The following is a 15142-nucleotide window of genomic DNA, read 5'->3' as shown; positions in this document are numbered from 1 at the left end:
AGCTTTATTGAGATATTCAGACACCATATATCCATTTAAAGTGTACAATTTAGTGTTTTTTAGCATATCCACAGAGTTATATAGCCATCACCACAATCAATTTTAGAACAGTTTTATCAACCTAAAAAGAAACTCTAACCTTTTGAACATAGTTCTCTTACTTCAAGTTTGTTTTGGCTATTCTGGGTCCTTTGAATTTCCATGTGAATTTTAAGATGAACTTGTCAGTTTCTGCAAATAAGCCATCTGGAATTTTCATAAGGATTGCATTGTATCTTTAGATCAATGTGGAGAATATTGCCATCCTAAACAATAGTGAGCCATCTAATCAATGAATTTAGGATGTCTTTCTATCCTTTTAAATTTTCTTTCAACGATATTTTGTTGTTTTCAGAATACAGTTTTTGCCCCCTTTTTGTTTAATTTATTCCTAAATATTTTATTCTTTTTGATAATATTATAAATAGAATTTTCCTAATTTTATTTTTTATTTGTTGCCATATAGAGAAATACAATTGATTTTTGTATGCAGACTCATGAGCTACACTAGAAAAGCAAAATGAAAGTTTTTATATCGCATACTTTGACATTCTGCTTTGAGGTTACTGTTTCTGGAAAATTTAGTTTACAGATGTTAGTTATAAACACCTTTACCAACTCTTCCAAAACCTGAATAAACATGGATATCAGGGATCTATCTAGCCAGCTACCTCCAGTTTGTTGCCCAGTGGATTGCTATGTAATTTCTTTTCTTAATTTTAGGCATCCAATACATTAATGAATTATGTCACCTTTTCATATGGGAATATGAGAACAAATATACTTCTTTTCCAGTCAAGGAAAGATTTATATTCTATGAAGAAGACATATGGGAACAAAACCCAGTATGTGTCATTTTTTTTGTTATTTTTTGTTATGGTTCAGTGTAGTCATCACAACAGTAAAACCCCATCATCTTGCATATACAAACAGGAATGGATTAAAGTTTGCTTACTTTAAAAACAAAATCACATCACTGGTTAAGGGCTCTGGTTGTCATTGATTAACTTACTCCCTAATCCCTTAGTTAAAAAAGGGAACTGATGAGTCACTCCTGGCACATATTATAAGCCATATCTATAATACCAGAAGCTGGGTTTTTCAAATATAAAAATAGACTCATGTTGATAGGGCTGGAGAAAGGTACTTCTGACACCCAAAGAAAGCCTAGCTATAGGCAAGCCCACATCTCTAGACTATTTGCCATATTTTCATCTTTGCTTTATCCTTTTTGCTTTAACAGATAACTCTTGTGACCTCATTTTTTAGGCTCTCTGATTCCCTTATTCCTGATCCACCTATAGCCACACAGGGATTCCCAGAAGTGGAAAAGAAAAGAAGCTTTATTGCATTCTTAACAGGATTTGTTATGAGAAGTAATTCTCTGTTGGAGGAAAGGTGGTTATATTGTTTATGCTTGATTTATTTTTTACTCTAGATTAACCACAAATACCCAGAAAGACGACTACTTGTGGCAGAATCATGTGGAGCATTGGCACCTTACCTTCCTGTAAGAATTGTTATTTTTTCTTAAAAATCTTTTTCCTTTTTAATAATAGAGAAACCTTTTTTTCAGGTGACTTATACATTTTAATTCAGATTCTCTCAGGGCATGCTATCCTAATAGAGAAAGAAGAGCCCAAAGAAAAAAGATTCACGTTGATATAATATGCCATTGCAGACAGATAGGTATTTTAACTCTTTTGCATGAGCATAAATATATTAAATTACCAGCAGTTCTCAAACTTTGTGGTTCAAGGACTCTGGGAGATTACTTGAGAACCTTTCAAAGAGATCCAACAGGTAAAAACTATTTCCGTAATATTAAAATATTTTTCATTTTTTACTGAGTTAACATTTACATTATTGGTGCAAAAGCTAAAATGGGCAGTAATGCCAGTGCATTAGCACTGATCAAGGCCATGACCTCAAAATATACTGATAATGATTGTGCACTCCCATGCACTCAGAAGCCAGTTTCACTTAAAAATAAGCTTGATGAGTCAATAAAATTATTAATTCTACTAAATTTTGACCCTTTTTAATATTTTGTGTGACGAAATAGAAAATACTTCGATCAAGCCCTTTTGCTGTATCTTGAGGTATAATGGCTATTTCAGAAAAAGCATTTCAAATTGCTTGAGTTGTCAACTAAACTAGCTACCTTTTTCATGAAATACTGATGTTACTTGACCAAACACACACAAGCTCTGATTATTCAGACTTGGATATTTAGCAGACATTTTTATGAAAATGAGTGAAATGAGCCTGTTACTTTAAGGAAAAACAAGTAGATGATGTTTATTGCCAATGATAAAATTGGAACTTTTGAATAAGAACAAGAATTAGGGAAAATTTTATCTCCCACCATGGGCTTGGCATCTTCTAAGTATGCAAACACATTTCTGAGATCAGTGGTGATATTAACAACAGTGGTTTTTTGATATTATAATAAAATGTGTCAATATTGAAGAGCCTCTGAATAAGTCTGTGGTACAATGTTTCCCAAATGGCCAAAGCATACTACTCAAAATCACCCGTGGGTAGAAATAGAGACAAAGTCCAAGGTAGACCAGTGGAATTTAATATGCAGAGTTTAGAGTTTATTAGCAAAGAACCATATCATGATTTTAGATTCTACATTGTATCTAACCTTTAAGAAACCACTACTTGTCCAGTTTTAGTGTAGAATTTAAATATCTATTCTTATCACAAAAGGCTATTAAAATATTTCCTTTTTCAATTACATGTCTCTGTGGAGCCAGACTTAAAAACTTCAACTGAAACAATATATTATAACAATTGAATGCAGAGCAGATGAGAGAATCTATCTGTTTGCATTTAAGTTAGACATTAAAGTGATTTGTACCAAAATGTAAAGCACCATTCTTCTCACTAATTTTTTTGCTCTAAAAAGTTATTTTCATTAAAATGACATATGTTAATGTTAAATGAGTTTATTGTTATTTTTAAATTTCTCATATGATAAATGTCAGTAGATACTACCCACCCAGTTTGCAGTGCTCATTAATTCCTTCCACTGAAAAGATGAGGACCCCATTTTTTTGACAATGGTTTAACAAAATTCTTTTATACAACTTACAAAAATGAATATTTAAGAATTTTCACAGCTTAAATTATTTTCCTTTTCCACCTCCAAAGAAAATACAAAATTATCTGTACCCACACACATATATACTCAAAACTATAGTAACATTCCTCTACATAGGACTAAATTAGAGCTTAAATTGCTGAAAAATCAAGATAATTCCAAGAAGCTATACAGGGATGATTTTTTTTTTTTCCTTTGGAAAACAGCTAACAGACAGTAAAGCAATTTAAGATAAAATTATCTCCTGTACGGGCAGCCCAGGTGGCGCAGCGGTTTAGTGCGGCCTTCGGCCTGTGGCGTGATCCTGGAGGCCCGGGATCGAGTCCCGCGTCAGGCTCCCTGCATGGAGCCTGTTTCTCCCTCTGCCTGTGTCTCTGCCTCTCTCTCTCTCTCTTTCATGAATGGATGAATAAAATATTAAAACAAAAAAAAATTATCTCCTGTGGTTGTCAAAAGTTCCTTGAAGTGCACATTTCAATTTAAAAGAAGATCCAAGTCAAAGTTCTCCCCACCTTCCCCTTGCTAACGCTTTAGGGTAATATTTTCTTCCTGCTCCTAAGGGAAAAAAAAAAATTGGATTTCCTAATATTGTCAGTTGTGTCGTATTATGCTCTTTTAAATATCTTCCTATAGGTCCAGGGCTTAGAGGGGGCAGGGAAATTAGATGATATCATAGTTACTTTAATTTAAACAACCATAGTTTAAAGGAGTATTTGACAAACTAACTATAGCCTGGAGACCAAATCTAGTCCACAGCCTGTTTTTAAAATTAAAGTTTTATTGGAACACAACCATACCCATTTGTTTGTGTATTGTCCATGTCTGCTTTCACACTATAGCAATAGAGTTGAATAGTTGCAACAGAGACCTCATAGCCCCCAAAGCCAAAAGTATATACCATCTGGCCTTTCACAGAAAGTTTGCTGGCCACTGCCTTAAATGATCAGTTTTGTAAGATTATTCTTAAAAACAATATAAAAAATGAAATTGTATGATAATGCATAAGCTGTTTATGTTACATTTACTATTAACCTCATATTTGGTGAAGAGTGAGAAACCATGACTCAAACAGTTGTCTTTTTTAAATGTAAAATTTATATTTTTTATTTTAGAAAAAGATTAGTCCATAGTTTCACTCCCAGTAATAATATTTTTTTACTTTGTTAAAAATAAATTTTCCTACATTATAGAAAAGAATAAAATGAAAAGCGAAGACTTTGCTTCTCTGGCACCTACCTACTCATTCTCTCCAAAGATAGCTATCTACTGTTAATAGTTTTTAATTAATTCTTAGAGAAGATAAAAATTTATGCATATACCAGTTTGCATTTTTATATTTGAATTTTTCTTACCCCAAATTAATCATACTATGTATAATATTCTGTATTCCTGACAGCAAACACTATTAATAGGTTCTTATGTGAGTATCTGTGTATTTTTTAATTTCTTATACTGTTAATAACTCCACATTCTGTGTTTCTTCAAGCATCTGCATTTTTTTGACAGTGTTAAATTGGCCCCAACCAAGATAACACAGATTTATGCTCCTGTCATCAATACATTGGAGTTCCTGTTTTCCCATACCTTTGTCAGTAACTGGACATGATAAAATCTTTTTTAATATTTTCTTATCTTATAGGAGAAAACTGATATCTTATTGTTGTGATAGGTCATATAGATAGATACACACGAGTATGTTTTGAGCATCCTTTTGTTTACTGTTCCAAGACACAGGTGAACATCACATGCACAAAGAGGATAAATGAGCTGTTCTACACTGGCCCTGATACTAGAATGTTAAGCAATATTAATAATAGACTTAATGTTTCCTCCATTGATCTTCACTTCACTTGCCTTATATCCCACTGCCGTTAATAACAGTAAAATCTCTGTGTGGTCATGGCTTAAACGGAGTAATGCCTCCTGATTTGTCCTGTGGGTTCCCTTTAGCATACTCAAGCTAACTGCCACAGTTGACCTCAGCTCAGATCAATGTGAAACAAATACCCAGCTGAAATTTACTTACCTCCATCTTATTGCTGAGGCTGATACCAATCCAGAAGCCTTTTTAAGATCTTCAAGGCAGTGGGGCAGCCCTGGTGGTGCAGCGGTTTGCCACTGCCTGCAGCCTGGGGTGTGATCCTGGAGACCCGGGATCGAGTCCCGCGTCGGGCTCCCTGCATGGAGCCTGCTTCTCCCTCTGCCTGTGTCTCTGCCTCTCTCTCCGTGTCTATGAATAAATAAATAAAATCTTAAAAAAAAAAAAAAAAGATCTTCAAGGCAGTTTTTTGGGTAGCTTTTATCCTAAAGGATAAGTAAGTGAAGCTGTACTAAAATACACATTCACCAACCTAAATGTGACCAAAATTTGCTAAAATTATATATATTTTTGTTTCTAAAAAATCAAAGCAAAAACTAGGTCATCTAAAGATAACTGTTAGACCTTGCTCTGCATACTAAAGTCACACTGTAAATTTATGAAAATGATCACATCATCTGTCTTTAGTATTCTAACCATTAGATGTGAAATGATTCTAAACAAGTTTAGATTTGAAGAATTTTATAAATTGATCAAATTATAAAAATGGTCCAGAGAAGGGAAGGAAGGGCAAGAATTTGTATAATGGTAGCTCTTTATTTTACTTTCAGCCATTAATTAGGCCAAAACATTCTTTAACCAAAAAAAAAAAATTATGTGAAATCAGCAGTGGTTGATATTATGTTAAAGAGTAGCATCTAAGAATAGCAATGCAGTTCCCTTTGAAGTATTTTTAAAGTTTACTCTCATATTTTATCATACTGTTTGAAACTTTTTTCCTCTGTTCTTTAAAAAATGAGAACACCAGGATTTTAGAATATTTCCACCACACTCCTACCCCAGACAAATCTTTTTGATTACTGGAATGATGTTTGTAATCCCTCCTGTTATTAAAACTCTGAAAATTCTTCTCTGAGTTAAATGAGTATTGGTAGAAGAGTCATCTGGGCACCTGGATGGCTTAGTCAGTTAAGTGTCTGCCTCCATCTTAGGTCATGATCCCAGGGTTCTAGGATGGAGTCCCACATTGCGTTGGGCTCCCCGCTCAGCAGGAAGCCTGCTTTTCCCTCTCCTTGTGTCTGCCACTCCCTCTGCTTATACTCCTCTCTCTGTCAAATAAATAAAATCTTTTTTAAAAATTTAAAAAAAGAAGAGTCATTGTCCATTTCTAGCAGCGTGTTGACTTTGTTGATTTGCCAAAAATGTTTGCTACTATATGCTATAGGATTTGAATGATTTACACATATTTAGTAGATAGAAAAACATCCTGGGAGACGATTAATACTAAGTTCAAGGTAGATGTTACCTTTAGAGAAGGAGGGTGGAGGAAGGGGAAGAGGGTGGAGGAGAGTCCAACAAGCTGTATCTAATGCTTTATGCCTTTGAAAAATGAAGACTTAAAAAAAACATAGCAAAATGCAAATATATTTAATCTGGATTTTGAATATGTGGATGTCTGTCTTAATATTTTCTATGCTTTTCTGCTATTAGTGTAAAATAAATAGGAAAAACTGCTTTTGTTTATTTTCAGAAAGAAATCCGTAGCTCCTTAGTTCTCTCAATGTTGCAACAAATGTTAATGGAAGATAAGGCAGATTTAGTAAGAGAAGCTGTGATCAAAAGCCTTGGTATCATTATGGGATACATTGATGATCCAGACAAATATCAACAGGTATGTTTTTCAGAGTGAACCCCATTTGCTCCATTATAAAATTCCAAATAAGTTGATATTCCAAATCTGTGATTTCACTACCCAATAATCTGTAGTAGAGATGGCAGTTATGTCAGTTTTAACCAGTTGCAGTATCTGCCTCGTTTTACTTTTTCAGCTCAGAAGAAAGTACTAGGATTCATCTACAGTCTCTGCCATAGTTTTGTGGCATGTCATGTTTACAAGCATGCCATGTTTACCATCTTTTTGTTTTTTGTTTTGTTTTCTGTATCAATGGATACATGACATTTTCTTTAAAGGAAATGGGAAGGATAAGATTATGGATGGCTTGCTTTCTTAAAATGTTTTCTAAATGTACTGCAGTGTATACTTACTGCTTTTTATTGAGTTTTTTGTTTGTTTGAGTTCATTATTTTAAAATTTTTACCTGTTTCTTTTTGGCAGGGTTTTGAATTGTTGCTGTCAGCCTTGGGTGATCCCTCAGAAAGAGTAGTTAGTGCAACTCATCAAGTATTTTTACCAGCCTATGCTGCCTGGACTACAGAACTTGGAAATTTACAGTCTCATCTTATACCTACATTACTGAACAAGATAGAAAAACTTCTCAGGGTAAATGCTTTCTTTATGTATGCGGTTTATAGAAATGTAAAGGGTGTATATACTAAGTCATCTTGAAAGAATGTTGGGGAGCAAAGATAGAAAGTACCACTTAGCTGAACATTCTAATCATTTACCAGTTAAAGATTTTACTGGACTGGAACCAAGAGAGATTTGAGGAAGTTCTGTTTTGCGAAAACCAAACAAGAAAGGGCATGAAGTAGCACCTTTGTGGAACTCACTTGTGCATTTTTCAGAAAGCTAGCTCCTCCTGTCTCTTCTGAAGATTTAAAGATTTTAGGTAACATATCTTAAGTTCCCGGAATACAGAGATAACTAAAATATTAGTCACTTAAAGCTTTCTTACTTATCCAATGTCAAAATGCTTTAACTGTGTGGTTTTTTTCATTGTACTCATTCATTTCCTCACTTCTTGAAATGAACTTTTTTTTCCCAAGTAAAAGAAATGAAGAAAAGTTAGGGAAAAAAAAGTAACTTCTTGATCTAATTTTAATACTAAAAGTCCCTTTCAAAGTTTAGGAGAAAAACTAACATTTCTTTAATGTCTATTATGTGCATTACAGTAGCTACCTTATAAGTAAAACATATTATTTCATTCTAACAACTCTTTGAAATTATATTTTGGTTTCAGTGTGGAAACTGAGCATTTAGGGAACCTTCCCAGGGTCTTTCAGCTGTCAAATGACAGATATCCATCACCAATACCAAAGTCTTACAACCCTTCCACCCCCCAAATTTTAAAGAATCTAGAAGGCTCTTGCATAGCAACTACTGTGTAGACAGTCTTATATGTATCCACATGTATTTAATTTTTTTAATTGGGCTGTTTTTCCTGTAAATTTCAAAATGAGTATTGAAAAAAACTATAGATAATTAGACCAAAGTACTCCTTTTTATAAAACCTAGGAAATTTTTTATAAAATATTTTTTTAAAGGTTTGCAGTCCTTCTACCTGAGAATTATCCATACCTATGTTTTTCTTATTCCATTTCATAACATGGTTAATTCTATTTTGCTATTAAACATATCTGCAGTATCCAGCATAGCTAGTAATTCTTCCATGAAGAGATGAACTAATTTAGAACTTGATAGATGAACTAATTTAGAACTTGATAGTATGTAACTCATTATCTGGTATCTCTGACTCAGCTGTTATTTTATAACATAGTGGTAGTATCTTAGGTGGATTTGAATAGAAGTGAACACTTTTGTCTCTAATAATTCTATTTTCTACTTTAACATTTGGTTTCTGTGTACCATACTTATCCTTTTACTCTTTTTTTTCTTTCTGTTATTTCTGTCTTTTGTTTCCTTTTCAAGTTTTTTCTCCTACATTTCATCTGTGCATTGAATTATTTTAAAGTGCTTTCAGTGCTGGCAAATACAGATGCCACCAAATCTGTAAAAGGAGATCAGAAGTAGGAGAAGGAAAGTAGTAAGTGCTGCTCCTGGTTTAACAGTTGAACATTTAAAATGATTCCTGTGGCTCACTTTAATTTCTTTATCCTAACTTATAAAAGAAAGGATGAGATCCTCTTAGAAAAGTCCTATAAAAGAAGTTTCACACAAATGAAAGGACTGATACTCTAAAGTTTTCCATATAAAGTTTCCCATATAAAGTTTTCCGTATTACATAGTGCCACATTTCGTGTACTTAGAGAAATTAAGAAAAGCTTGATAGACATCTCCATTAGCCGTTGTGCCGTGAGTCTACCATACAGATCCTTAAATGTTTTATTCATTGCCACAGAAAGGAAGAGCATGATAAATACCTAATTTCAGGAAACTAAAGCTAGCTTACACCTCCTTATGTTTCAGGAAGGAGAACACGGGCTGGATGAACACAAGCTCCACATGTATCTCTCTGCTTTGCAGTCCTTGATCCCATCTCTATTTGCATTAGTTCTGCGGAATGCACCTTTCTCCAGCAAAGCCAAGCTTCATGGTGAAGTGCCACAGATAGAAGGTACTAAACTTATATGGTGGAAGGAAGATGTAGAATATTAGTAGCTTAGCTTCCCAGAGATTGGTTTTCACTGAAAATTCTAAAAATTACTTTATATGACAGCATAATTAGTAAGATATACGTGTGGAATCTCGTAGTCTTAGATTGTGTGACAGCTAAGGTAAACTGGCTTCATCTTTTATGAATAGGCCTCATGGTATTATTTTATAATATTTGTACTTTCCATTCTTAATCTATAGTCCTTCTTATAACCCTTATTTCCAGCAGCTGAAATAAGTTTTCTTTCATTAATAGAGCTGAATCAATGAAAATATCACTGCGTAGTTAGTAGTGCCAGTTTATGAAGCTTGTCATTTCCACTCTCTTTATATTTTTTTCTCCCCCACCTGTTTCATCTTATTTTCAGTAGGGGAAGGTAAATGTACTCTTTTCCATTATGTCCTTGACAGGAATCTAAGCATTTGCAGCAGATTTTTTTTTTCTTCCAAAGAAGGAATATGTCTTATTTCAGAAATTGGTGACATTAATAGCAAAAGCCAGTATTCTCTTATCTCAGTGTCCACCTAACTAGTAAGTGACCTTTAATCCATGGCACTTAGTAACCCACTGCACCCAACCCCCAGGATAAATGACTGTAGACCAGCTATTACTCTGTATGAGGTCTCTTTGCAATTTCGTCAGATTTATGAAATTGTCCATGCTTCTCAGTGGCTTTTGATAGACAAAAGGATTACGACATTGAGAAAATCAGCAGTCACTTCATGTTTTTAGAATTGCAGTTTTCATATAAAGTAAACTTTGGGCTACCTTTAATCTTTGGGATATGAAGCAGTGTCCAGGAATACATGAAGCACAGCATAAAAATGGTGTACACTTTTGAATGTCTGTTGTACTGGAAAAATTGAGAATGGATGGAGTTGAGTTAATTTAACACTTTAAAATATTATTGAGGAGAAGGAAAATTCAGACTTTTAAGAAAAGTGTTCCTAAAGCACTCACAGCTGTCTGCTTCAGGTTCTACTCCCTCAAGTATTAAGGGTCCTCGTCTGCCTAGGGGCTTTCCTATCTTTCTAATTCCCTCTCTTTCTCTTTCTGTCTTGCCATACTGGTTTGTGAGGGCTGCCGTAACAGAATACCACAAACTGAAATTTATTGTCTTACAGTTCTAAAAGCTAGAGGTTTCAGATCAGGGTGTCAGCAGGGTTGGTTCCTTCTGATGGCTCTGAGGAAAAAGCTGCTCCATGCCTCCCTCCTTGCTTCTGGTGCTTTGATGGCAATCTTTGTTATTCCTTGGCTTATGGATGCATCACCCTGATCTCTGCCTTCATTTTCACATTCCATTCTCCCTCTGTGTGTGTCTATATCTGTATCCAAATCCCCCCCCCTTTTTACAAGATTTATTTATTTATTTATGAAACACACACAAACACACACACACACACACACACACACACGCACAGAGAGGCAGAGACACAGAGGGAGAAGCAGGCCCCATCCAGGGAGCCGGACATGGGACTCAATCCTGGGTCTCCAAGATCAGGCCCTGGGCTGAAGGCGGCACTAAACAGCTGAGCCACCCAGGCTGCCCCCAAATTTCCCCCTTTTATGAAATCAGTCATATTGGACTAGAGGCCCACTGGACTCCACTATGACTTCATCTTATCTAATTCTATCTGCAACAACACTATTTCCAAATAAGGTCACATTCTGAGGTTCTAGGAATTAGGACTTCAACATGCAGAGGATACATAGTTCAACCCATAACACTTATTATTGTTCATTCACTCATGTATTTAATAAGTAACTCTTAAATGTTACCTATTGCTAGGCATGTGCTAGAGAGTAGGTGAAAATTGTCAAAAACAACTGGTTTAACATCCTGAATATATTTGTTCTAGTGTTTATGTGACCTTTTCTTGTAATTATGTCTGCCATCATGCCCAAAATAATCTTTTTAACCCACACAGATATTTTTATTATCCATTTATTCTACAGCATTAGCTAATATTTATGCAGGCACTATTTTAAACACTTGGGATCGGGGCACCTGGGTGGCTCAGTGGTTGAATATTTGCCTTTGGCTTAGGTCATGATCCCAGGCTACTGGGATCGAATCCCACATCAGGCTCCCCGCAGGGAGCCTGCTTCTCCTTCTGCCTGTGTCTCTGCCTCTCTCTGTGTCTCTCATGAATAAATAAATAAAATCTTTAAAAAAAATAAATAAACATGGGATCATTCATGAATAAAATAGACAACTTTCTGCCTTCATAGAGCTTACATTCTAGTGAAAGGGAAACACTACAGAGTCATAAAAGCTGTTATTTTGCTGGATAATTGCGGTTATTTTGTTGACATTAAATGCTGGTATTTTGCCAGCCTGTTAAAATGGCATTCTGGGGACCTTTCTATATTGTTATAAATTAGATGCTCACATTTTTTAAAAATCCTGTTAAATAGGGGCACCTAGGTGCCTCAGTAGATTAAGCCTCTGCCATAGGTTTTGGGTCCTGGGATCAAGCCCTGTGCTAGGCTCCCTGCTCAGTGGAGAGTCTGCTTCTCCCTCTCCCTCTGCCCCCCCACTCGTGCTTGCACTCTCTATCAAAGTAAATAAAATCATTTTTAAAAATTCTGTTAAACAGAATAATATTTTAAGACTCTTGAACCATTCTAATTACTTACCTGTAATAATTGAGTTATTCTTGACATTATTTTGCTTCTGTTGGACCTACCTTTATATCTTTTTAGAACTTACTTTCCCTGTAGTTAATTTTGACATACCTATTTTACTTTAAACTATTCCATTATTTTTCAGTAATTTGTTAGTATTTTTGAAGGAATAACATCCATTCTATCCTAGTATAGCAGATTGTGACAAGTATGATATAACCCCGTTTGAAATTATATGAGGTATGCTTTGACATGATACATTTCTTTATGAAGTACAAATATCCCTCACAGTCCAAATCTGTTTGATTCATGGGTTGGGATATGTGAAAATTCAAGCAGAAACCCCAGATAGTGAGAAATACCATGTTACCCAAACTCATTTATTTGTTGGTTGGTATATTATGATAACAAATAGGAGAGTTTGGCTAGCAAGGGATGACCTTATCTGTCCTTAATACATTTTTTAAAGTCTTGGGCAGCATAGAAAGACAATAACATCTTAATTTTGTCATTGAGCATTTTTTAAATTATGTGTATTTCATGTTTTCTTAAGCTTAATAGTAAATCATTAGGCCATTAAAATATTTTGAGATAATTCTGCATATTTATTTGTGTCATTTAGGATATTAGCCTCTGTATAGTAGATGTTAGGCAATTAGGAGCTAACTAACAGTTAATGAGCTGTTGGCATGTATTATTATTTAATAGCCATCAAGAATTGTTCTCTTAATAACCTGGGATCTAATTATGATCTGTAGGATCATAAGTTTTATTGATGTTTGCAAATTTGAAATATGCTGGTTATATCTTCATGTTTTATTTACATAATTTTAAAATTCATTAGTTTTCCCCCAGATTTTTTAAGTATATACATGGGAACCTGGTTATAATATTTATAGTACATTTTGCATTATCTTTCTGGTCACTAGTTTTAACACTTTATATTAAGTTAATGTTTATCAAACTTTGGGAATATTTTTAATTAAGCATTTAATATTGGAGAGTAAATACTTAAGAAATCTGTTCGGCTCAAACTTTAATGTATTTTATTTTATTCTTCTCTGGGATTCATTTTTTTCTCCACTATTAATCTTCGTTTCTTACTCCCTAAAGGAAACATTTTATCATATTTACTATTTTGTTATTATAAACAGTCTGATGGAATTACAGTCATTTCTATTTTTTTTAATCAAATTCAAATCCGTATTTTAACTAACATCTTTGGGCCAATTTTAATTTAACCTAAATGAAATTTTACTCTTCATTAGCAAACTACTTCATTACAGTATTTGTTTAACTATTTAGTCTCATAAAACCTTAATTTTTGAGATTTGCTAAATTCATTAATATGTGACAAGAATTTTTCATTTTTTTCTTAAAATTATTTGATTAATATATTTCAGTTTTATATTTAAAGTTTATAATAAGCTGGAGGCACCTGGGTGGCTCAGTTGAGTGAGCGTCTGACATTTAAAATCAGCTCAGACCTTGATCTCAGAGTCCCAAGTGAGTTCAAGCCCCACATTGGGCTCTCACACTGAGTATGGAGCCTACTTAAAAATAAAAATGATGAAGTTTATAATAATAAGTTAATTAAATATCAGGAGGCAGAATCTCAGTTTCCTTTTGACAGAATAGCTAATTTCACAAATTGCCATTTTTTACATGATTTGTTTTGCTTCTTTTATTTATAGTGACTAGGTTCCCTCGGCCTATGTCGCCTCTTCAAGATGTATCTACTATAATTGGAAGTCGTGAGCAATTGGCAGTGCTACTACAACTTTATGATTACCAGCTGGAACACGAGGGTACAACAGGCTGGGAGACTTTACTATGGGTTGTCAATCAATTGTAAGTTACTGCCTCCATATTCATTTGGTACACATCTAGAAGTTAAATGGAACATAGCTCACTATGTTTAACCTTGGCACTGAGGGACAAAATATAAAAAAATAAAACATAAGTTGGCATTATCTGTGGTAAAATTCTATAGGAGAGGAGATTTATACACTAGATAGGTAGCTATTTATCTGTGAGGATGGTGCTGCTCTATTATGTCAAAAGGACCCGTCTGCTGCCTTGTTGTTGTCTAATAGTGGTGATGGATTTTAAACTACATCCAGATTTTCATTTTGAAGCTAAAACAGTTGCCATGTTAGGCAAGCTCCTATGTGAAGCATCAAATCCAGTGATTTGTGTCTCATTAACTCCATAGTTAGAATGCTACCATTAAGGTTCCATTATATTTTATGGCAAGCAATAAATAGAGAAGACGTTTGTAGAATATAAACTTAAAACCTTTCCAAACCACTCCTTTGATTTGCAGTTTTGCTAGCTATGAAAAAACAATGGGTGCCTGGGTGGCTCAGTCATTTAAGCATCTGACTCTTGATCTCGGCTCAGGTCTTAATTTCAGGGTCGTGAGTTCAAGCCCCATGTTGGGCTCCACATTGGGCATGGAGCCTTCTTTACAGAAAAAAAAAAAAAAAAGAGAGAAGTTGTTAGATTTGCATTGTTTCAGAAATTGGCAAGGAAACAGTAATTTATGTGTATCCCCTGCCTATTTTTCTTTCCTTTCACATTTAGGTTGCCACAACTTATAGAAATAGTTGGCAAAATTAATGTTACTTCAACTGCCTGTGTCCATGAATTCTCCAGATTTTTCTGGCGCCTTTGCCGGACATTTGGCAAAATTTTTACAAACACTAAGGTAAAAATTTGTATTCCGTGTTTTCTTATGTGCAAGAGATATAGAAATGTAATATGTTAATTAATGCTGTAACAGAGTAAATAAAAGCATGAGCCCTTCCTTTAATTATCTTTTAATATCTTAGAAAATTATGATAGTAAAAGAAAATTCTAGTCACTAATATTCTTATCTTTATTGGTTTTCAGATGATTTAGCCTAAACTTAATTTATATCCAGAGTTGGATATGAGATCTACTCACTGTGGATGTCTTGAATATTTCTAGCATAGTTGGTGTTAGGGAACTCAGCTGCAGTTCTCTGATATGCTTCTCCTGCTTTAC

General features: G+C 34.4%; 1 protein-coding gene across 10 annotated transcripts in view; it reads left to right on the top strand.

Annotated features, from left to right (window-relative positions):
- RELCH (RAB11 binding and LisH domain, coiled-coil and HEAT repeat containing) overlaps window positions 1-15142 on the top strand; it is a 110497-nt gene that overhangs the window by 55648 nt on the left and 39707 nt on the right. For all 10 annotated transcript variants that reach the window (XR_005353414.1, XM_038525868.1, XM_038525870.1 and 7 more), the window contains 6 exons: window positions 1478-1549; window positions 6721-6861; window positions 7306-7470; window positions 9298-9445; window positions 13807-13963; window positions 14699-14822. Coding sequence is in view for 9 of the 10 variants with exons in the window: in XM_038525868.1 (XP_038381796.1) it covers window positions 1478-1549; window positions 6721-6861; window positions 7306-7470; window positions 9298-9445; window positions 13807-13963; window positions 14699-14822 (807 nt within the window). In the remaining variant the exon portion in view is untranslated. The remainder of the gene's footprint in view (window positions 1-1477; window positions 1550-6720; window positions 6862-7305; window positions 7471-9297; window positions 9446-13806; window positions 13964-14698; window positions 14823-15142) is intronic.

This window comes from Canis lupus, chromosome 1 (assembly GCF_011100685.1).
Source record: "Canis lupus familiaris isolate Mischka breed German Shepherd chromosome 1, alternate assembly UU_Cfam_GSD_1.0, whole genome shotgun sequence".
Classification (NCBI taxonomy): domain Eukaryota; kingdom Metazoa; phylum Chordata; class Mammalia; order Carnivora; family Canidae; genus Canis; species Canis lupus.
Note: the sequence above shows the minus strand (reverse complement) of the source record. Positions and strands in the feature narration are given on the sequence as shown.